Source organism: Engystomops pustulosus, chromosome 3, assembly GCF_040894005.1.
Source record: "Engystomops pustulosus chromosome 3, aEngPut4.maternal, whole genome shotgun sequence".
NCBI classification, from domain to species: Eukaryota; Metazoa; Chordata; class Amphibia; order Anura; family Leptodactylidae; genus Engystomops; species Engystomops pustulosus.
The window spans coordinates 172311272-172336432 of record NC_092413.1 but is presented as its reverse complement, the minus strand read 5'-3'; the positions used below and the strand labels follow the sequence as shown (position 1 = coordinate 172336432).

The 25161-nt window shown below is 40.5% G+C and overlaps 1 protein-coding gene across 5 annotated transcripts in view; it reads left to right on the top strand.

Annotated features, from left to right (window-relative positions):
- The window catches only part of MED12L (mediator complex subunit 12L), a 300992-nt gene that overhangs the window by 271630 nt on the left and 4201 nt on the right, over positions 1-25161 (top strand). For 4 of the 5 annotated variants that reach the window (XM_072142992.1, XM_072142993.1, XM_072142991.1 and 1 more), the window contains exons 38-44: positions 3224-3374; positions 4426-4640; positions 10470-10550; positions 11177-11394; positions 13315-13471; positions 13971-14033; positions 19002-19083. In XM_072142992.1, the coding sequence (XP_071999093.1) occupies positions 3224-3374; positions 4426-4640; positions 10470-10550; positions 11177-11394; positions 13315-13471; positions 13971-14033; positions 19002-19083 (967 nt within the window). Of the gene's footprint in view, positions 1-3223; positions 3375-4425; positions 4641-10469; positions 10551-11176; positions 11395-13314; positions 13472-13970; positions 14034-19001; positions 19084-20858; positions 20927-25161 lie in introns of all 5 variants that reach the window. The other variant, XM_072142994.1, reaches the window with a different exon arrangement.

Sequence of the window (25161 nt, the reverse complement as noted above, 5' to 3'; positions counted from 1 at the left end):
TAGGGGACCCACTGAACCACCACGAGCAATGACGTAAGCCAATACGTGGGAGCAGAGTCTAAGTGGCACCCGGTATTCACCAGAGCCAGCTACAGCAAGTGCAACCCACTTTGCGGTGGGCTCTGGTGAATGACGGGTGCCACTTAGACTCAACTTCCAGGTATTGCCTTACCTCATCTCTTGTGGTGGTTCAGTGGGCCCACCACCACCGATCCTGACAAAGCATACACAGGGAGAAGAGGGACGTCCATGCTCCACAGGCGCAACTTTGCTCATGGTAGTGGCCAAGGCGAGGTATAGAAATGGCAGGCAGAATAAGAGTCGTAGTCAGGTCAGGACAGGCAGCAGGAAATCGAAGTCAGGAACTGAAACAGAGGTCACAAAAGATAGCTGCAAGAGCCTCAAAAGAAGCTTTCTTTTAGGCATTGAGGCACAAAGATCCAGCAGGGGTCAAAAAAAGAGGCAGCCTATATAGGCGGACACCGGCCAGGGCGCGCTGGCCCTTTAAATTTTAACCAGCCAGCACGCACGTGCTCTAGGGGGTGGAGGCGCTCATGCCGGACCACAGGAGCTGTCGCTGCCGCGTGGTTGGGTGAGTATTCCTGCGGCTGTTGAGATGAGGTACACAGGGGGTCCACGAGTGTTCCTGCGACCTGAGATATGGTTCGCAGGAGCACCTGTGACATGCCTCATTAAAAGACACAAGTAAAACTAAGACAATTATAAGCTTTTCATAACCTGGACTTGCTGTTTCTGGTGTTCCAGGTGGTTTCGGACCACTCCCCTGGGGTCGCATGTTTCCTTGTTATACCTCTTTCTGTCAGATTTAGATGAACAAGTCCCTGAAAGTCAGTGACTGGCGATGTGAAGTGAATGTGGATGAGACGGCAGGACATTAAAATGAATAACAGTTGTGAAATATCTGAGCACATTTTTTTGCAATGTTCATACATGTGCATTTAGTGAGAAGCAAGAAGATGCCAATTATACTGTAAGATCTCAGGCTGACACATGTATCACATTACTCCCCTCCACTGACTCTAAACTCCCTACAACCACATAGACATCTCTGCTTCCCCAGGCTAGAGGTGAAAGGGGACACCAGGAATGAAAAACCCACAAATCTTTTTCCACAGACAAATCTTGAAATCAGTTCTTCTTAATAGGAAACAGGGATAGGGGTTACATACTCCTCTACAATCCTCCAGGTACTGGCAGGTAACAAGCCTGGTATTATGATACATAGACTACCAGTCTGTGCCTCATCTGATCCTTGTTAGCTCTTCATGCCGAACTGTTAACGAAGAAGATGCATAGAGAGAAGAAAGCAGGTCTGTGATGAGTTAAAGGGATTATCCAGTACATCAGGCCCCGGGTTACATACAAGATAGGTTCTGGAGGTGTGTTTTTACTTGAATTTGTATGTAAGTCAGAACAGGTATTTCCAGCCAAATTACCTTTTTGGTCCCTGTGACAAATGTATATTTAAAAATGTGGGTTTACAAGGGAACAAGGATTATCAATAAAGCTGGGACTAAAGGTCAATTATCTATATCCAGAGGTCACAGTGGGTTTATTTGTAACTAGGAGTTGTCTGTAAGTCATGAGTTCTTAAATGGGGAATGACTTGTAGTTCCATTTTTTTCCCAGTAAGTTTAGCGGTGGGTACTATGGCCAGCGATTGCCTGTGGTGGCCGCATGTCTGTTTTCATAGCTGGAGGACAGTAATGGAAATGGCAGATTATTATTTTATAGACAGTTTGTCCATTCTCCTGATATTTTAATAAATGGACTCATTTATTTGTCAAAAGAGGACCTTTCACCACCTCACATACTGGTAACATATCATTGTCACATACCATGATTTGGCTGTTGCTTTATGGTTTCAGGGGCACTTTGTATTTTTTTCAGCCCCCACAGTTGTTGAGATATCAGTCCCAGTATCTGACTAATGTAATCTTCTCTACTGTCAGAGAGGAGGTGCTACAGAAAAGGGGTGCTATGATAAACATTGAGACACACCCCCTTCTCTGCTCCAGCACCTCCTCTCTGACAGTGGACATGATTACAATGATTAGATGCTGGGATTGATACTTCAGCAACAGTGGGGGCTAGAAAGAAAATTCAAAGTGCTCCTGAATCGGTGTGTAGCAGCCCCTACATTAATGTATGTTTATCCCCAAATAAGGTGGTGAAAGGCGCTCTATAAGTATTTATTTAATTTGCTTCTATAGCACTTACATATTCTTTAGCACTGCACAGAGATGTGATGGTACACGTTTTCAGATTGTATATTCATATTTTGCTATTAGTCTAGTCTACTCAGAATAGGTCCTCTTCTTGCCCATGTTTGTGGCTCAGATCTTCCCATAGAAGTCTACGGAAAAGTATAAAATACAGATTCCACACAGGTGGTCTATATTTGTGGATGAGTTGCTATTTAACACAATCAAATGACCCTTCAAGGGCTTCAGACAAGATTGCATTCTGCAATCCCTTCTAAAGTTTTTTCTACTCCAGATTGTGACTGGAGTTTATTTGCAACCATTAAAATAGGATTTGCTCCAAATTATTATTATTTTTGGTAGGCGAGTGGAAAAGTCGAATATACAAATTTGCCAAAACAGTTGCAAATATAAGAGGAATAAAGAGAAACTCTTAAGATCAATGACCCCCATAGACTGCAAAGGTAGACCATGGATGAAAGAACAGCACATGCTCGAACACATGTAGTGTAACTGAGCCAACACAAGATGTGGTTACTCTGTGTGCTGTGGTATTGTATGAACAGACAAAACCTCTACGTATAACATTACATGTGTGGATACAGCTATGTGCCTGCAGGGTTTTAATGTGTTTCTTGTGCACGGCTATCACAACATCTCAGCACCACCTGCCCATTTATTCAGGAGGCGCTGAGTACAGTATAACATTTTCATTTCAGTGAATTCCATTTTTCAGCTAAAGAATCCTTTAATGTGCAATGTGCTATATGAGTGATGAAAGTGCGTAGCCTGGGAACAGTACAAGTCCTATGAACTATTATTTTCTTATATAATGATCAGTACCCCCACCCCCAGGTACAATTGTTATCTCCCATGGATAGGGAAGAACAACGTAACTTTGAACAATTCTTTTCATGTGACCCTTCAATTTATAATAAAAATATCACACTAAATAAACAACACATGTAAAAATGTCTTCATATTTTTGTTTTCCATAGGAATATCCTCAAAATATGTATCGGGCGCCACCTAATTTTTCACCCCTGTCATCTCAAATGTTACATCCCACCCCAGTTACTTCATGGAATTACAACATGGCAGGACAGCAGCAGGCAAACTTTTACTTGCAGAATTCATCCCTTATATCAGGTTTGTATAGCAACTGAAGGTACTTTTCTTCATCACCAGAACAGTTTTGGCACACAATATTTAATTGGTTAGCCAAGCCATTATCCCGGCCAAAAGGGATGTTCCAGAATATATCACCAATATCAAATTGGTGGAGGTCAATGGGGATCAAACAGAGGAGTTGCTTGACGGTCTTGACAGCTGGGAACCTTCTTTAACAGTCTGGGTCTCAGGATGATAGGATCTGGACTGTTTAACCTTTCAGTTTATGATGACATCAGCATCTACATGCCTTATTAGGGAGAGGGATCTATCTCTGCTCTTATTGGAAACCCACAATCGCAATAGGAGCCAATAAAATGAACAACTCCTACTGCAACAAACAAGATCTTACAAGCTTTGTTGCCTCAGTTTCAGAAGGGGATAACACAGAAACAAATTTATAATACATAAACTATAAAAAAAAATTTGACTTGGTATTGCCGTAATCGTTTTAACCCGGAGATTTAAGATAATTTGTATTCAAAATCTACCATGAATAAAACTCCTACTACTCTGTGCTATCATGAGAAGCGCCAAGGGAGCAGGGAGGCATCTACAAGGGCTTTAGGGGGGCAGAGTAAGTGCCAGAGATGCCCCGGATGGTGACACCAACAAATAAAAGTTGTTTTTATAATTAAAGTACTAGAGGAAATCTCTTCATAAACATATGCTGGTATTCAGAATACAATAGAAGATTTTCTGTAATGTAACTGTATGTTACATATCAGTTAAAGGGGTTTTCCCACGAATTTCCCACAGGATAGGGCCTAACTTGCTCATCAGTGGGGGTCTCAGAGATGAGACCCTACAGATCACGAAAACGAGGTGTCCTATGGTATCCCACGTACTTCCGTTGGACCCCTTGTCGCTACATTAGAGTAATGGAGCAGACATCCGCGCATAACCGTTCTGCTCCATTAATCTCTATGGAGCTGACAGAGATCGGTGAGTGCAGATGGCTTGGCCACTTAAGCCCAAAATAAACAGATAAATAGCTGCATCTAACATATTAATCTTTCTTCTACCATAGCCGGTTCCAGACTGGATCCAGCGGGTCAATTTCTTCCTACAAACACAAAGCAGGCCCTGACAAACATGCTCCAGAGACGTTCGGGAACAGTGATGCAGCCGCCCTCCATGCACGTCATCGCTCCCCAGCAGCAGTTATTACAGCTAAAACTATTGCAACAGCAGCAGCAGCAGAGGCTTCTTCGGCAGCATGTGCAAGCTAGAACGCTTCAGCAGGTACACGGGAATAGCCCTCCCCATATAGTACCAGTGTTTCGGCTTTGTTCCTTTATGAGTGATGCATAAAAACCAGGATGACCCCACCATGGGGGATGTTATCCACATGTTTCCAGATGATAAGACACAGGGTACATTCTTACCTAATCCCCTCTCCACATGTGTTGTGCTCTTTCTTAATGGGCAGAACAAATTGGATGTTTAGAGGAACAATAACTCCAGTGGTGTTTGTACACATGTCATCGTGGTAATGGAGATTTAATGTGCTTTTATGGCTTATATGATGTTACAGTCTAGAACCTAATTAAATTCACATATATACATTATTATATTGCATCTGTCTGTGACAAACATTAAATTTAGCTAAAATAATACATCTTACTCCTGTACTTAGTAACAACAGGCCATAAAATAAAAATTATTGTAAGAAAGTAGAATATTGAAAAGGACTGTAGTCCCTATAGACTTCCCCTGTGAGATTTTTTGTCTTATTATCTTTATTAAAACTAGTATGAGCTGAGAGATACAATAAAGATACTAGAGTTCTATTTCTAATTTGTTTTTATAGTACTTTGCCTCTACAATCATTTTAAAGTATACAGTATAAACAGTATACAATCATCCTTGACACAATGCCCAAATAGCTATAGCCATAATAGCTATAAGCCATAGAGACATGCTGCTTTTTGTTATTATCATGTACAGTATGGGGAAAAAGTTTAGCCATGAGTGGACAAAAAATGGAAAGTAAGAATGCCTTCATAAATAGAAGTGTTAGCAGTTTATTTGTATCAATAAACTAAAGAGAAACTTCAAAATAGCATCAATTCTTCTAGCCACACTTGTGCACAGCTGGAAGGTTGTTCCATACAGTGCATTTTCATTAAATCCTTTTGTCTATTTCATGTTATCCGGCGCTCTGTGTACACCAGACTCTGGAACCGCCTCCCTTTATTCATTAAAGAGCATCTCCCCTACCATCGGAAGTCACTCTATTTTACTTGGACACACTGGGGGAAATGTATCATTAGGCAGGCTCTGTCTTGGAAGCTCTGCTGCTGCCAGATTTATTTATTAAAGTTGCTTTTGGCCCTTGATGTTGGCAGTGTGTTGGCAGTGTATGCTATGTGGGTTTGCGCCAGAAACATAAAAAGTCACAAAAAACATCAAAAGTCGCAGAACATAGACCATGATTGGGACTGGAGTCAATTTGCTCCAAAACTTGTGCATAAATGGAAATTACAATTCAGAAATCGAGTCCTATTGTGAAATCTTGACTTCCGAAGTTTAATGAATTGGTGAAGCAGGGTCTGTGTCAAAGTGACTTTCCCCAGTTCATTTTGCTCAATGGAAATTCTCAAAGCCAAAAATAGACAAATAGAACAATGATGCATCTGCTCCACTGTGTGTATATAACTGGACCTGAGAAAGGGAGCTCGAAACGGGCTGTCCATCTTTAATCAATGAACTGACCGTTACCCTTAACTTCTGTGATCAGCCCTTTGTGGTAGTGCACCAACTCAACCTGCACCCCTGACCACTACCCCACACGTTCTAACTAGAATTGTGCACAACTCCAGCAGGTGAGCACCAACCAATGACACCACACACCTGATCTTGGACTACTACTCAATGAGCGCTGTCGTTTTTTTGTCTTTGCTACTTTCCCACCAGTAATTGGTGATTAACACATAAGCATCTTTTGGACAGTTCTACACATTAGTGGAGTACGGAGCATCATGTGTTTTTATAATTTTCACATCATCTCAGAGAGACTAGATGATGTTGTAATCAATGGGAGCACTCTGAGACTCCTTGCTCTTCTTGCAGCTGAATATTCTTCTTAATAGCATTGACTGTATTCTGTGGGTCTTTAGATATTTATCACGTCCCGTTTTTTTGAAGAGTATTCTTACTTTGCGGCAATTCTTCCCACAGCAAAAAAAACTTCTGCACAGCAATGTACATCCATAGATCTTCCAGGGAAAGCAAGTGACCCTTGCACTCCATTTAAATAAATGTAATTTAATTATAGTCAGCATCATGTGGCTCTATTGTAATTTCATGAATAAAGCACAAAGTATTTTAATAGTGCAAGGATAATGTACACAGTGGAACATAACTCTAAAATTACAAATAATGAAGACCATGTATATTGTTTGAAAATAATGATGACACTGTCTTGCAATAATGCAGTGATGTCACAGGATAATGTGAATTGATACATTAGAAGAGTGATAGATATCAATGATAAAGCATTTTCACTATCATCACTACGTGTTCCAATGGGAGCCCACAACAGCTGCTTTACCTACTCCCCAGTCATTTATGGCCTTGCTGCCATCCTATAGTCATTATAATGAGGTTATTTTATTAGATGCAGATGTGTCTCATCCAGTATTAAGAGTAATTAAAGCAGAATAGCATCCAGATGGATTTATCACCTACTCACTCAATAGTTAAGTCAGTGGAGTTATGACCTAGCAGTGGGGGTTGCCGGCACACCAGACCACAGCAGCAGTCAAGCATATACCCTGCTACTCAATTATAAAGCTATGACACATCAACAGGAGCGCTGTACTGTAGTACAGTAGTACTGTAGCATAAATCGCTATAAATCAGTGAAAGTGACAGTAGTTGTGATTTGGTATCTTGTCATTTATTTAATGGGTTGTACAATGTTTAATTGTTATTCTCTGTCCACAGGATAAGGAATAAAAATAATTGAGGGTCAAATTGCTGAGATTACGTCTGGTCACAAGAATGGACCTCGCTGATCACTTATAGGAGGAGCAGCAGGTTCAGCATTTTGTCACTTCATTCATTACTATGGGAGCAATGAAAATAGCAGAGCATGTTGCTTGGTTATCTATGCCACTCATAGACAGTGAATGGGAGTGTCAGAGATAGCCGAGCCCTGTGCTCAGCAATTTAAAATGCTTACATAGCAATGAATAGGGTGGAAGGACCCATTCCCTACCTGCTACTGGATCAGTTAGTGAGAATGGGACCCCCATTATACTGATTGCTGGGGTCCTCTTCTTGTGATCACTCTCTTACATCATATTGTTATCACCTATCCTTTGGATAGGGGATCAAAATCAAACATGGAACAACCTCTATAAGCTCTGAAGGGCCATGTGCCTCCCTTTTAGGTAAACTACGTATTGCCTGGGATAAACAGGTTTGGTCCACTTTAGAATTTCCACCATAGCTTTCAGCTATAATTTGTGTGTGGCTGGCCTGGCTTTTGTCCTTACAAAAGATCAAAAACTGCATTAAAAATTTGCAACAATAAAAGCCTTTTCTGCATTGTAAATTTTTATATGAAAATTTGAATGAGGTTAGTGAGGGCAGGATTCTTACCCCCCGACATGAATTATCAGTATTTGTCCAGGGAAAATATTAATTTATCTTGTAATACAGAAAAAATCAGATCAGAAACGTCTGTGCTATTATATCTTAAATCTTTTTTGGAATGATCATACTATTCCTTTAGCACAAATACATTGCGTTAATTTGTTACGCGCCTCGTTAATTTCTCCTGGGACTAATGCTAACCTCTGAACTTCTGTCAACCCCAAACTAGCTGTAGTTGCCTCCATTGAAGGCTATACACAAGAGGGGACAAGCTACATAAATATATGGACATGTGTGACATGAAGTGACCCCTATGCATTTTACGGCTTGGTAAACAGTAATAATGACAATGTTTGTACTGCTTCATAACCGACATCAAACCTAAAGCTGTGTGCGAGGACATAGAATCCAGATGTCACGTCTAGCAAGACAAACTGTGAAAACATTTCATCATGTAAGACACAAAGAGCTCTGTTTTCATAACACTCATATAAAATAATTCATTCCCCTTTCCTCGGAAAATAAGAAAATATTATGACAGTCTGACTTATGGCCTTGTGATTCTCCTTGCTGACTGTCTCCACTATTTTATTTGGACAGGAGTAGTCTATGCATTTTTCTTCGATAGACTGCTTCCATTATTTTCCTAGGACTCAGTAGGTGTTATCATGAAAATAAGTGTCAGGCGGGTCCTTGGTCTTTAGGAAAGCATCACTTGAGGAATTCTCAGCAAGATTGTGCGGCCAAGCATGTGTTACTACCGTGAGTAGAGGGTAGCAGCCACCAACATAGCTGACAGATAACATAGCAGTCACTGAAGCAGCAGGACCATGGTATTATCTCAGTTGCAGTCTGCATTCCCAAACCACGTGTCTGCTGCTAAAAACAACCTCACACAACATGGAGGTTTCCCTGGAGCAGGAGGTTTCTTTCCCACGAGACTGACAATATACAGGCACAAGAATGTCGCTGGTCGTGTTATTGTGCTGGAATATATAGGGAACAACTCCACAGTTCACTTCACAGCAGTTAACTAAGTCTTTATTCTATGCGAGACAAAAATATGGGATTTATTGTGTAGTAAAAATTGGATTGTTATTAGAGGCGAGATAAGCAGGTGGAGGATAACAGAAAAGGGGAAAGAATTTCTGGGTAAGGGCACAGCACCGCAGCTCTGACAGCATCATAAATCTGCATGATTCATAGAATAGAGACCTGTGTCCATGTTTAACTTATAGGGAATTTGGTTAAAGTCTTTAATTTCTCAAGAAATGAATTAAATACAATGTTGCAACAAATCCTTGACAGGCTACAAATCACATTACTAATGAGTGGCCACACATACATCATAAGCACAGACAGTGGAACCACAATGTGTTTTTTTTTGGTTCCTATCAGTTCACAATTTTCTCCATCCCTCAGCCCTACCCATCAAAATGATCTGATCAGTCTAGGATAGGACTCATAATCCTAGTCCAGGTAAACCCCCAACTATACAGGTCCCTACTTCTTCTAGGCAGTGGCGTAACTAGGAGAGACAGGGCCCCATAGCAAACTTCTGAATGGGGCCCCACAAATATACATATATACATACAGTTCCATATACACCCATGCAAAATATACACAGACATACAGTACATACACATCACATAAGCATACACATTTAGAGCAAAGAAAAAATCCAATACCCCAGATGCCGTGGCCCCCTGACACTGTGTGCCCCATAGCAGCTGCTATGGCTGCTACCCCTGTAGTTACGCCCCTGCTTTTAGGCTATTTCAGAAAAGTCCCATGTTCCTGGTTTAAATGGAGCAATGACCATACAACCACTTTAGTCAAAGTCATCTCAAATAGGAGACACAAGAACCCAGATCTCATGAATGGTGGTGACTCAGTGGTGGGACTGGTCTCAGAAAATCGTGAAATTGTAGCAGTTACATATTTTATATAAACATAGAATGCCTTAGAGCAGTGGTGGCGAACCTATGGCACTGGTGCCAGAGGCGGCACTCGGAGCCCTCTCTGTGGGCACCCAGGCTATCACTCCAGCATGAAGTTCACTAGACAGGACTCAAAGAATCTTCCTACAATGATAGGCGAATTTGCCCTCCTCCTTTCAGCGTTGGTGTCTTTAGGAGGCTGAACGATTGAAATTTGTCAAAGAACAAGGAGAAATAAATTACTGCTTAAATTGCTGTGCTGGCACTTTGCAATAAATAAGTGGCTTTTGGTTGAAGTTTGGGCACTCAGGCTCTTAAAGGTTCGCCATCACTGCCTTAGAGTGTATATGGTCTTCTATGGCACTTAAAATACTAATTATATTATTTCATAATAGACATGTTTAATAGATCCAAGTGTCTTGTTACAATATTCCTCAAATGATGAAATACCGAGAATTTAAGAGAAAATAGACCAGGGGTTGTAAAATTTTGACTTATGACTAAAAACATCTTTTGTTTTTGTGTTTAGGGTCATGCAATAGAACAGACTGCTCTATTTTCTCAGCAAATACGACCTTCCCAAGCATACCCTGGCATCCAGCAAGCACAGGTATCGCCATTGCTCTTGTCTCTAAAATATAACTGCGTGTACAAGGATCGCTTACTGAAATATTATTGTTAGGCATTCCATTATCCAACAAGGATATCTATTTTATATCACAACTTGTGGTTCACTTTGTCCATCACTCAGTCCGTTCTCAGGGGTTCTACTTTCTGCTCAAACTGATCAGCCAATACTTTTAGTGCCTTAAAGGACATCTACCACCAGGATGCAGGATTGTAGACCAAGCACAATTACATACTGGTGTTTGTCCCCTCTAGTAGGATTCACTTTTCTTTTAGCTTCATATGCCCTTTGTTTTTATGAAGAAAAAGGGGTTCACAATTATGCTAATGAACCTGCTGTGGCGCCTGGTGCTCTGTAGCTACCACTGCTGCTCTGAGCACATACAACAGACTTACCTGACACTATGAACCGTCATTATCACATTCTCATTCACTAGTTCCTTACTGAAACCTCAAATATGCTCCCTATGGGTTCCTCAAGGTATGTCCTGTACGTACGTACATACATCCCCCACACGGTCGTGTGAATTCGGCTTTATACAGGAGGCAAAAAAACCCCAGCAGGAATATAAAATTGATATTCTTCTTAATGGCTTCTTCTTGTTACAGCCGGTTCCTCATGGTTATACAATGTACGGTACTCAGGAGCCTGTCCAGCAGCATCATAGTGGAAGTGTATTGCTTACCCCTAGCTATAACCCAAGGGCAAGCGCTGCAGCCCATCCTAGTGCTGCTCTTATAGAACGGCTGCGGCAGATCCAGCAACAGCCCTCCGGATATATGCAACAAGGAGCTTCCTTCATACAGCCAATGGCAAGTAATCCACGGTGAGTTTGGCTTAAAATGCATTACCTGCAATTGAAGTACAAAATGACACTTACTATTCAATAAATGCAAGCAGAGATCTTGAAAACTGATATACTGTGATAAAGTGTATTGAAAAGTGTATGTTTTTATACTAGCTCAAAGCATTTTTTTGCTTGACTGCTTGATAGGAAATCTACCATCAGGAATCTACTTTCTGAACTAGCGCCCAAGGTAGATTCTCCCTCCCTGCATTAACCCTAAACCCTTTTTATATAGTTATTTTATTTAGCTTTAACCAGGTATATGTTAATTATATTGATAGTCAAAATAACTGCAGCGCGCTACAAGGGAGAAGGCTACTCTCCGTCCCCAGTAGTCCCTGCAGATCTTCCTACCTGCTTGTTTTCTTCTGTTCTTCAGGTGAGTTGCAGGTAGAAGGGGAGCTCTGTCCATGCACAGAGGGAGCTCCCCCGCTGCAGGCGTGTCACCAGCAGAGGAATGGGAGCTACTGCCTAGATTTCCTTTAAAGCGTAACTGTAACGCTATAGTGATTTTCCCAAATTATTATATGTGACTCCCCCTTTGAAAACAAGCAGAAAAATGCCTACTTTGTGCTGCTCATTCTAGAGGTGAAGTGGTAAATCCACCGAACACTGCACAGTGCACATACAGGATGTACATGGTGACAGCATGGCAGCTTCCATCACATGCAGGATGAGGGAACATGTAATAAGTGGTAGAAATCATCAGTACATGAATTCTATAACCTGTGCTGTGTGAGCACTAATGGTTAATAGATTATCTGCAAAGAGCTGATACAGCTGATGACAAGGTGGGGAGGGGGGGCATCATAAGGTGCAGAGAGAGACAAAGAAAGTTCTTTAGAATCACAGAACTGGGAAGGAAGGACTGATAGGTAACAGGGAGATCTTGTACCTCACTATTTTGTGCAAGAGACATCTGCATTGACACATCAAGCTCTGCTTCATAGTCTGTCACATGACCATCTCATCTGTGAGTAAGGAGCAGCAGCCCCTCCCTTACCATGAAACCATCTGATAAACATCAGATAAACAAATCTGTGGACTCGTAGGGCTTATAAGCACATGGAGAGGAAGCAGCTACTGCAGCTCTGAGGTAATCTGAGGGGGTATAGCAAATAAACTACTGAATATAGTTAACAAAGAAAATAGGCAAAGTTGTTTTACATCCCAAAAGCTATTGATTTGTGGAAAAAAAAACCTTTACTCTTTAAGGCTGAGGGAGCTCTGTATACTATGCTCCTAAGAATATCTTATAATTAGGTCCCTACAATGCATGATTATAGCCGGAGACATGAATGGAGACTACACCAAATGCAAACCAGACCCTCTAACTATAATGCATTGCTTTTGGTACTGGTGCATTCATACTGGTAAACACTCAGTATAGGTCTACTAGTGCTCCTGGACCTTAAAGGACATCTACCACCAGGATGAAGCATTGTAAACCAAGCACACTGACATATTGGTGTGTGTACCATCTGGCGGGATCCACATCTCTTTAAGTTTCTTATGCCCTTGTTTTTAAGAATAAAAGGCTTTAAAAAGTATGCAAATAAGCCTGAGGGGCTCCGGGCTCCATTAAAACCTATGGAACTCGGGGGCACACTGCAGTCTTTTGATGATGGTAACTGTCCTTTAATGTAAGTGCACCCTAGACACCCAAGCTTTCTTGGTAAGCACAATACCTACCTAAAAAGTGGGATCCATTGTACAGTATTATATTCTTGGACAACATTTCTTTTACACACAATGTGGAAAGTGAGGGAGAACTTTCCAGGAAATGTCTTGCAGTATGGTCTCAGGACATGTTCTACACCAACCTACATAAATTCTGCTGAAAGCTACCTAGAGCAAGTCTCTCTTCACATATTTACAAGACATGTTTTTCTCCTTCAGGTTTCCTCATCAGCCATTGCAGCAGAATCCCTTGATCGGAGGAGGTCTGGAGCCACTAGCCGCGCAAGTTCTACATACAAATATTAGTTCTGTACAGCTGAACCCTGAGCAGCTGAGACATAGACAGCAGCAAATTCGTCAGCAGAGACTTGTACAGGTAGAAACGATAAACTGACAGATTGTTAACACGTCAAGTATACAAAGTAACAGCAAATGATCCATCCATAGCAGAAAAGTCACAGAGCCTCACAAAATCCGTATGGTTTACAGATCACTGTCTAATTCACATCTGAAGCAAAATTTTATGTGATAACATTGACCAGATGAGACAAAGAAAAAAATTTTTGTTACAGATTTCATGTAAATGTTCATGTTTTCTGCTTATTTACCCAACATTCCACCCTAAGGGGTAGATTGAATTGTGTGTTGGATGTTTGGTATCGCGTGAATGAGATTTGTATAATTCTCATATAGGTCAATTTTTTATAAAAAATTTTATTTTTATTCTCTTTTTGTCATTTTTTGTATTCTCATATACTTTGCTGATACTGTAAATGCTACAGATTTTGCTCTCATGATTAAACGAACGATAAACTGCAGTAAATACGTCCCGTGTAGATATAATCCTACAATTGCGGATATATTGTGTATTACAGCTACAACAACAGCAAAATCAGCAAGCCATGGGCCTCCAGGCAATGCAAGCACAGCAGCCATTGGTAAGTATAATAGTACAGTACTAAAAAAATACAAATCCTCCAAAGTAGGGCCATGATCTGTGTATAAACCATGTGAAAATCTACTCAAAGTTCGAGTTTTCTTGTTAAAGCTCTGTATTAATATGGTTGGCACGTTTTTTACTGTGAGTTCCCTAGACCAGTGTTTCTGAGTATTTAAACTGAACCTGTGAGTTAGATTTCCCACCCCATAAAGACTGTGGCATGTGTAACATCACAAACTGACCTCTACCCCTTACTAAGCTTTCTGTTTTTGAAAAGTCAAGTTTTAAGGACTGAGTTGACTGAGTTTATCATTCTCAGGACATGAGCAATAACTGCATGACTAGAGGATGTGACTCTTTACTTTTCCATAAAACAAAACTCCTTTAATCACAACGGCTTCATCAAGTCATGGCTCTACATCATGCCCTGGAAGTAATGTACATGTATGTATACCAACCCATGGTGCTCCCCCTCTGGCTCCGAGATCCAACATTGCTTTATTACTTCTGGTTTTGGCCCCTGCATCCATTTGGAAGTTCCAAGGAATCACAAAACCTGCTTCATCCAAGGAGTGGCCTCCTCAGGGTAAATCACAGTTCTGCTGGAAAACGGAAGTGATGCCCTGTGTTACAAAACTTTAGGTCTTGAAGTACTTAGGGCAAAGCAGGACCCTTGAGCTGTAGCAGGGTATCTCTTCTGTTCTTTCTTTTGTTGCCCCATATCCCTGGGGAAACTCCTTTAAGGTATTTTTGCATATGACAATATACAAAAAGGTTTAAAAATCTTATAACTTCAATTTTCAGAAAGCTCGTGGGGACAGCATATATACAAGGCATACACAAAAATCATCACACTATACAAATATCATGCAGACCAAATTTGGTCACACTTCTAAGAATACTTGTTAGGGTACACACAGCGGAGGGGGGCTGGGTGTGCACTGGAGAGGAGGAGGAAAGCAGCACACTGCCCATACATACGGGGAAAAATGGAGCTTGCATGTACTGCCACCGGGTTGCCATTGCAAATTTGCAGCCGCATACACATCCCCACTGACGGCCGCTTAAATGTGCCCTAAAAGTGTAGTTCTGTAGATAAGATGGCCCCCCCTGCTGGATAAACCCTGCCCACTGGTACCACTTAGCCACACCCCATAAAAACAGAGCTGTATACTGGACAAGAACCTGTTAGAAAGTTGTGGTTGTTAAAGGGAACCTGTCACCGCTGTTCCAAAAAAATGAAACTAAGACAGATTCCCATAGAGCCCTTTAGTCCTAAGGGCATCCATTTATCAACTAACACTGGCGATGCATAGAAAAGCAAAAAATCACATTTTATTCTGTACCTGGTAACCAGGGAGAACCCAGTGAGTCCACGTGGGAAGATCACCGCGGCTCGAGTCCTCGCCCTCTTCTGTGCACATAAGCCAGCGCACACCTCCATCTTTCCTACGTCATGCGGCTCCCTGGCTTCCTGCTCGCTGATAAGCATTGACACAGCTGAGAGCAACCAGTGCGCGTGCGTGGGAACTCGGCTGTGCGATGTGGAAAAAATCATACAGGAGGCGTGCGCTGGCTGATGTGCACAGAGGAGGGCGAGGACTCGAGCCGTGGTGATCCTCCCACGTGGACTCGCTGGGTTCTCCCTGGTTACCAGGTACAGAATAAAATGTGATTTTTTGCTTTTCTATGCATCGCCAGGGTTAGTTGATAAATGGGTGCCCTTAGGACTAAAGGGCTCTATGGGAACCTGTCTTAGTTTCATTTTTTTGAAACAGCGGTGACAGGTTCCCTTTAAGGGCTCTTATCCCCCCTCAATCTCTGCCTCACCATATCACTTAAAAATACATAAGTCTTCCTAGAAAAAAAAATTTAAATTTTACAGTCACCTGAAAACATAAAAGGGAGGAAGGAAAACATATAATTTCTTTCTGAAGTCCCAATGAATTACCCATAGTTTCCTACATTGCACAGAATAATGTGTTCACAGCTTTCCTGTCCTGATGGTTTTGCCTGTAATTTATCATTTCGATCACCCCTCACCAGATGAGCACGGCGGCCGTCATGTATGTGTACGTCTGTACTTTGTGCTTTCTTTCAGTCTGGGTCTTTCAGACTTCTCCATGACTTATATTTCACGTCTTGCTGTGCACTTAGGGTTGGGCTTTGCCAAGTGAATATTCCTTGAGGGCCCTTTTAAGTGTAGACAAGTGGTTAATGTATGGAAGGTAAAACTAAGAAATCCAGTACTTTTTCCTTAGGTAAGAGATTTTGCTGACAATAATGGATGTTGTGAAAGCTTCCTTGCAGGTAGTGAGATTTACAGTTTGCTAGCAGATAGACTGCATACCAATGTTATGTTTGTACAAGGCAAATGAATCTTCCCCTTGTGTATAATTAGATGGACATGTGATATCTAATAACTCGATGTGAAATTTAGAAGGAACACAAGTTTAGTAAGAAGTTGCCGTTTCTAGAGTCCTTTCCCTCATGAAGTCCTTGAGACCCTTTTCTAACCCCAGGAAAATGTGTAACCTGTTCCATATTACTGAGATAAACTGCAATTAGGTAAAAGGAAAGTCAAATATTTGGATTGCATTGTTTTACGTCAGTTATGCTTAGTGTGACATAACTAATGAGCGGGTGTCACATTCACCCTAGAAATGGAAGGAGATGATTTAAAGTAACATATTGCAGGAGTCATTACTAAGAGGGGTCCCTGACAGGGTAACAGTTTCTTCTTTCATTCCCCGGTGCCATCTATTCATCATCATGTCATCATTCCAGTACTACAAAATCCCATCTCCAAGAGATCCCTTTAAGTCAGCTTCTTATTCTACAAGACGAACTGGACTAGACCATTAAGAAAGTTAATAAAATGGTTTTCCTAATGACCAAAAGTCTTCCTGGAAATTGATGGATAAGATGGAGGATGGAGTTTGAATATATTTACAACTAGGTGTAACTATTTCCCATGTCAAGAAGTTAAATCCCAAATAACCTGCCATTGACAGAGCTGATGATACAATGTCAGCATGAATGACATTAGGCAAGTTCTACAATTTGTCCAGAATTGCTAGTTTTGTATATTTCTCCTTTCTTTATTTTACATATTTGCTAAAACAGACTCTTATGTGTATGCTAGTTATGCAGTGACACACCGCAGCACTGCAATGGTAAATTTTAATAAAATATTATCTGCCATAGAAAGTTACTGCATTAAGCAAAGTATAATTTGTCCACAAATCTATATTTCTATATAAAGTAATGGCTTCATTTTCATGACTATTATCCATATTAATACATAATAGATGGAGTGAGCAATAAATCTTTCCTGTAACAGGTTTATGGATGTCATGTTACATCTGATCATTCCGCTTCCCCTGCATTTTCCCCTTAAGCACAATAATAATTCAGCCTTTTTATCCTGACATTCAACAGTATTTGTGTATAGACCAAGTTCATACGTAGAGTAAAATATGGAATATCCATATCTTCATGAAATATTTTAGTGTGAATATGTGTATAGTAGTTCACCATGATCATGTACAAGACTGGTTCCCAAAAGTAAACCTAGAAAATACATCAGAATCCGTAGGCCCACCTATACTGTGTTTCCAGTGTCTGTGTACTAGTCTGTATACATTGTGGAGGTGCCTAGGACATGCACAAAACCCATTATGCACCCTCAGCACCCATAAACGATTATTATCCCCATGTGAGTAGGGACTTCAGTACCCAGCAAAGCTGCCATACTGCGGATACTTATGCTTCCAGGTTCATCCCTTGAATAGGTTCCCCTGCTAAAGGCTACTTGGAACTCCTTGTCCTAGTTTGTGGCCCAGTTTTGGGAGCAAATCCAACCTATATTTTGTAAAATCCCACATACCTCTCTGCAGGTCCATAATTCCAGTATCCCCCTATTTAGTATCTATGGTTCTAGTTGGCTCAAGCTGGAAGTGTAGATATCATGTTCATTATGTATGTGATGGCTTAGCCATTCACTGGCCCCAATGTACTTCAGCTGTTCATGCACATACAACTGCTGAGACCAATGATTTGCTCACTTACCATAAGCAGAATGAACGAGATGTCACCACTTCTGCCCTGATTGGAGAGGAGGCACTACAGAACAAAGAGCTGACACTGGAACTAGGAAACCTAAAGGTTGATGAGTACTGCAGTTTTGTTTTTATTTTTATTTTTGTACTCAAATCTTTCTGGTTTTTCCTAATGTTTGAAATCTAAGATACCAAATACATCATTGTTTTGTACAGGGTGCATTGAAATAGTTGAAATCCTCTACAAAAAGCTGCCACTATTCTATAAGATATATAGTGAATACTGAAAATCTGCAGAAAGTCCCAAAATCTTCCGGAAAAGCATATGGCCATGATAGGAAGAGGATGGGGTGAGTGCTCCTCACCCCTCCCCTCTCCATTGTAAGCCTCGTGTCAGGAAAGGGACCTACCGTAACCCTATTTATGAAGACACAGCTGCATCCTCACCGGGTGTCATCAAAGTCAATGATGGCCGTGATCTGGCAACAAATTGTGAGGCCAGATGACGCCCACAAATACGTTCGTGTGAATAGGGCCTTACAGTGTTTTTCTTCTGCATTTTCCAATGCCCAAAATGCTTTTTTTCTGTCTGTCTGTCTATCGAGTCTCCTGTATTTAGTTGTCTTAACAGAAAAAACACTTAAAAACATACTGTTTATGTATCTGAATGAAGAATGTTTCCTTCTAACTGCTTAAACTCCTCTCTAACTCCATTCTAAAACCAAACATGAGTCATTATGATTGTTTTTCTGTAATTTTAGACGAGTGCATTCTCCATTTCACGTTAAATACTTCCTTGGTTTTTTATTTCTACAAATATTGATTCATGTACATAAGAAATGTAATGCAAATACCACATCTCATACATCACATAGTAAAACTGTTTTGGAAAATCTATTTTCCAGTTCCCAAGACAAGGTTTACAGCAGACTCAGCAACAGCAGCAAACGGCAGCCCTAGTCAGGCAGCTACAGAAACAGCTTTCAAGTGAGTACATGACTTCATTGTATCTATTCCAGATCCCTGTTCACATGGCAATTGTTCATTTGTCATTTTCTGTTTATTTTCCTTGTTATGTGATACAAACAATGGGATAATGCATCTTTGTCATTAAAGGGTTTTACCAAAACAACAGCTTAATTGATCAATGAGGATCCTACAGCTGGGACCCTCATAAGAACAGTGGTCCCTGATTCTTCTGTTTGAATGAAGCCCGGTCCTGCCCTGATGTAACATTTAACTTGTTTTGAAGAGAGAGTGATATCCAAGGATAGCCCTTTTCTACCTCAGTCCCATCAACTTTAAATGGGGCACTAGGGCACATGTGTGATTACCAATCATAAGGAGACTAGTACGCCCAATTAGTGGCGTAACTAGAAGCTGATGGGCCCCAGTACAAAGTCTGTGCCAGGCCCCGACTATAATGTATGGTTTATAGTAATAGTCTTTTCATATGGGAAAGTGACACCATAAGGGCCCCCTAAAGCTCTTGGGCCCAGGTGCGACCGCAACCTCTGCACCCCCTCAAGTTAGGCCCCTGGCCACAATGTTATGAAATGGAATCCCATAATTTCTTTACTGTAACTTATTTACAAAATTTAGCATCAATATTAATGCACTACTTCCTTGACAACTTGTTTTACCAGAGTTACGTCACCTTAAATATGTCCATGTATGCATGAGTCCATCCTCAGCTCAGCTATAATGTTCAAAATGCAACCAAAATCCCTAAACTTCTGTATTTTAGCTGCACATGAACAGCTATAGGCAATCACTTATTGACACAAATCCTGAAGTAATACCATCTTTAAAATGTCAGTTATCTCTTACCACACATATCTGTGCAGCCCTTAAAGGACCTCTACCACCAGGATCAAGGGTTATAAACCAAGCACACTGATATACCGCTGTGTGCTCCCACTGGCAGGATCTGCTCTTCTTTAAGCTTCTTATCCCCTTGTTTTTAAAGGAAAAGGCTTTAATAATTATGTAAACGAGCCTAAGGGGCTTCAGGGTCAGTGAACACCTATGGAGCCCAGAGCCCTGTGGGCTCATTTGCATAATATGTAAGGCATTTTTTTCTAAACACCAGGGAAGCTAAGAAGTTAAAAGATGAATGGATCCTGCCAGAGGGGACACACATCAGTATGTCAGTGTGCTTGGTTTATAATCCTTGATTCTGGTGGTAGAACACATATTTCAGCTTTAAAGAAATGCTGAATTTCAGTCTCATTATTGCTCTCTGATTGTGTTCTGTCCTGTGTCCTGTGTGTGTTTGTTCTGTTTTATATTGAAAATTGCTAAAATAAACATTTAAAATAATGAAAAGTAGTTCTTTGGATGCACCAACTGCCTTATTAGCATACAGATTAAAATGGGAGTTTCTTGGCGAGGGCATAATGGACAGAAATATTAAAGGTGTTTTTGAAATCTTTTTGATCTTTTTCATTTGCTGAATATACATTTTGGGTTGTAATTATGTTAGAAGGTTAAGTTACTTCTCATTTTTAGCTTTTAGACTGCAAAGATTTTACAAAATATTTTGGGAAACCTCTCTGCCAATGCTTGTAAAGTTTTTGATATTATAAAGAAGGTGTAATCCGGGCTGTTTTTCCAGCGTTTCATTTGCCTAATATAACTTTTTTTAGAATGTATTCACCATTCTTAGATGAAGAAGAGAATTGGATCCATTTTGAGAATAACCAAAAGTTTTCCAGATATTTATATGAAAGTGTTACATTTTGCCTATATTGCTATTACAGGCGGTCCCCTACTTAAGAACACTCAACTTACATACGACCCCTAGTTACAAACGGACCTCTGGATATTGGTAATTTATTGTACTTTAGTCCTAGGCTACAATGATCAGCTGTAACAGTTACCAAATGTGTCTGTAATGAAGCTTTAGTGTTGATATTGATTCTTATGACAACCCAACATTTTAAAAATGCAATTGTCACAAAAAGACCAAAAAAGTTCTGGCTGGGATTACAATGATAAAATATACAGTATGTAACCCAGGGACTGTAGTCATATATGAAACCAGTACAAAAAGCAGAAAATGACCCTCATTTTAGTTTATCAGTCTCATGGATATGTTTTTTTCTCTCTAGTTATATCTTGTTAATTTCTATATTTTAGATTGTTTTTGCTATTGAAGAGAATATCAAGTGGCTTGACTTAAAACTAGGACATGAGGTTTGTCTTAAGATTCCTCATTCTGTGTATTTTGGCAAAAACACACAGAGTTCATGGAAACTTTCCATTGGGTGAAGGTTTTTTCTTACAGTGCATCCAGAAAAATGTGAATGAACTGAGATCTGTCTAATTGCTTAAGTAAGAAAAAAAATAAAATCTGTCTGTTAGGGCATACGCGGAGATTCCTGGCTTCTAACAGTGCTCATTTATCATTCTCATTCCTGTGAAAGGCTATTTAAATTTCTCTTATCTAGGTTATTACATCTGATGTTTCTTAAAAGGAAATTCTTGGGTGTTCTTTCCTGCACTGACTCCAGAATGTGTAGAGTTAGATTTAGGGTGTCCCCCTGTTATAAGCTTTCAAAATCTTACATTGGCATATGCAAATGTACTGCAATTAGTCACATGGGCAGGTAACAGCTTCATATATTTAAGTTGTCGTTCCACTATATCACACCCAGTGAGGGATTATCTTCATGTCTCTCCTGGTCTGACATCAGCCTGATGTGCTCTTTGACTGCCAGATAAATATCATTGGATATAGTGTAATGAGTGTTTCCATAGATTAAGCTGCTCATCGCCCCCATGACTAGTTAAAGTGGTTGCAGATAGGTGATAACAAGATGATCGGTGAGGGTCCAACTGCTGTGCCCCCAGTGATCTGGAGAAGAGGGGTTCTATCTTCATCAATGGGTGGCAGGTGACAAATAAATCCTGCAGCTCTATTCAATACTATGGGAGTATCAAAAAGTGCAGAATACAGCACTCACCGATCTCTGTCATCACATAGTAAATGGTAGTACTATAGACAGCAGACTGTGCTTGGCAGTTTCCAACACGGACACACATTTGAATAGAGCCACAGGACACATTTTAGTCTGACTGCTCCACCCATTACGAAAAGTGGGACCACCTTTCTCTGCATTGCTCCGATGAGTGGGCTTGCATAAATCTGTGAGATGGTGATCTTCTGTTATAAAATCTTATAAGTTGTGTAAGGGATCAGGTCTGGGAACCTCGTCTCCTGTGCTAGACAGGCACAATTCACCAGCACATAAGTAATGGTCCACACTATGCGACTTCGGTGTAACAGAGCTCACCCAGTTATATTTAGCAGTAATATGAATAAAGAAAAATAAATCCTAGACCTCTCCGGCACTAAACAGAGGTTCTTTACCTCACCATGTGCTGACGAGATGCCTCATTTAATGAAGTGTCCACAACAGATCCCCTCTTTAATGAAAATTCCACAGCAGATGTCCCCTTTAAAAAAATGTCCACAGGAGATGCCCCTTTAATGAAAAGTCCATAGCAGATGCCACCCTTAAATGAAATATCCACAGCAGATTTTTTTTAAAGACTTGTGGCGGATCTTCATATAGGGCCCAGGTGCCCGCCCATACCTACAAGAGGATCCACCATTGGTCGGAGCGGAGCTTGCCGGGTTTACTATTGTCTCCATTAGAAAACTGTCAGAGACTATAGCAGAAAGCTCTGCAGGTCAGGGCGCCAGTCTTAATGAATTCCCCCAATTAGCACACACATCTGCTGCAGTGGCAGCTACCCGCTACAGTAGACATTGCAGAAACCTTAGTGAAGGATACTATAGGAAAGTTCAATACTACCAGCGGACAGAAAACCACAGACTCTCTTTAAGTTAGTTATGTAACAGGCCTGTGTGAGTTTGTTCGATGTGTGTTATTTTGCTTGGAACGTATACACATAGTTTTCCATGTGAAGACACAGCTCCTTCTTGTAAATGTGTTTATTTACCACTTTACTGCTCTCTTACCTCAGACTTCAGTATTACAGCTGAACGTGGTGTGCTCATCTGATTGGTCAATAATCGTCAGAATTATTTTACAATAAAATGAGACATTAAGATATTCTGTATTTTCTATATACTGATTTAATACAGCTACTTTATCACTGCTGTAGTATAATTGCTAAACTTGCCCATTGGGGCTCATTTAGTAAGGGTCGCAAATCGCACTTTAGTCCAACTATGCACCGTTATCGGGGATTGCATGGCTTGGACAGGTATTTAACAGGTGTCTGAACTGGGATTGGCATACGCAATAGTTTTTCATCTTTCATGAGACACAAATCGAGGGGCGTGACGCTTGACGATCTGATTCAGACTGAGCGCTGGATTTAACTTTCAAATTGTGTCGAAAGACAATGCACTTACATGCACCACGGAGAAGAATGTGAACTCTGTCAGACCTGAGTGGGGAAGCGACACATGCAGGATATCCGGCGCACAATCTTATTGAATTTCTGCACAGTGCATTATCGTTGGACAACTCCAGCGGACGCATATGTAAATGAGCCCCATTATAACTTCAATTATGACCAGTAGTGATTTACACTACGTGACAAATAGAAAGCCAACATTCACACCAATACTCTCCTTTAGTTTTACAAGCAGGTAACTGTCCATTTTAGGGGTTATATAGATAGTGGGTTTATAAAGTGTCCAATAGAAAATAAACAAAATGGCCAATTATCCCTAAATACCAAAAACACCAAAAAAAACCTGATCAAAATATATTTAAAGTAAAAAGGGGATGTCTTATTCCATAAAAATGTTCCTCCTGACGAAGCAGTGAGTGTGAAATGCGCGTCGGGCTTGTTTTCCTTTGAACTCCCTTGCTCTGTCCTTGTATTTTATATAATGCCTACAGGTAAGCTTGTGTTATGATTTATTCTATACCTGTATGTGCTGGAGGGTACATCCGGACTGTTTTTGTCACATTGTTCAAGCTTTGTTGCCTTTTTATACTATTTACGATTTATGGACATTGGTCCATAATTCTAGACACATGCATTTTTGGCCCCTTCCATCTTGGGCCCCTTTCTCCCCATTATGTATTATTCTGAGATCATAAGTATTGTGTAAAATTGTGATAATTACTTTGGAAATAAAAATTGACAATGTTTCTTTAAATAAGACTCCTTTTTAGTTTAATTATAAAGTGTCCAAAACTGTTATCATTTTACATGTTCAAATAGAAGGGAGAACAATGTTCTCTCTATATTGCTTTTATGCTGTAATGGTTGGCAGTGTGGACTGGCAGAACTGATGTTCTGGGTTTGAATCCAAATGAGCATATAATCTGCATGGAATTTGTATGTTCTTCCTATTTTTGCATGTTTGTTCCCACAATTCAAAGCGTACATGGATGAATACACTGACCCACATTTATTAAAGCCTCTGCACCAGTGGCACCACAAGAATGTGCACCACAATTCCTGAATCTGGCGCACCCTGCACCTAGTGCAATTTGCACTGTTTTTGATAAATGTGGGCCAATGTGATTTACTACCAGTCAGAGATCATCTTTATAAACAGCTGTGAGCTGAAAACTGAGCTCTGATTGGTTGCCATGGTCATCTAGAACAGTTCTGTTCTTAGATTCTTCTGATAAATTGAACCCCCCCCCCCAACCTGAAGTGAATTGTGTGAAAATTAGTAAAGTCTAGTAGGGTACTTTTTCCCCTAAAATAATGCAGGGCTGTTTTAATCCCTACTACATCCTCTTTGCTTTCTACTTCATGTTACCAATCTCAATACAGTGAATGACTTGATAAACTGTTGGTGGGGGAGGGGGTGTTGGTGGTGGATTATTATGGCTGGCAGCGGACAACCCCTTTTATGACTTGTTGACCTCTCAATCCTGTGGTCACCTATTCCCTTGCACATTACTTGGACATAATGAGCAGAACAATCAGCCTGGTTATGTGTATGCAGAATGAACTGAAAGGGTGCCATGATGGAGAAACCCTTTAAGTTACAATACATTTTATAAAAGAAAAAAGGAATCTGTACTTATATTTCAGTAAGGATTCATATTCGAGATTTAG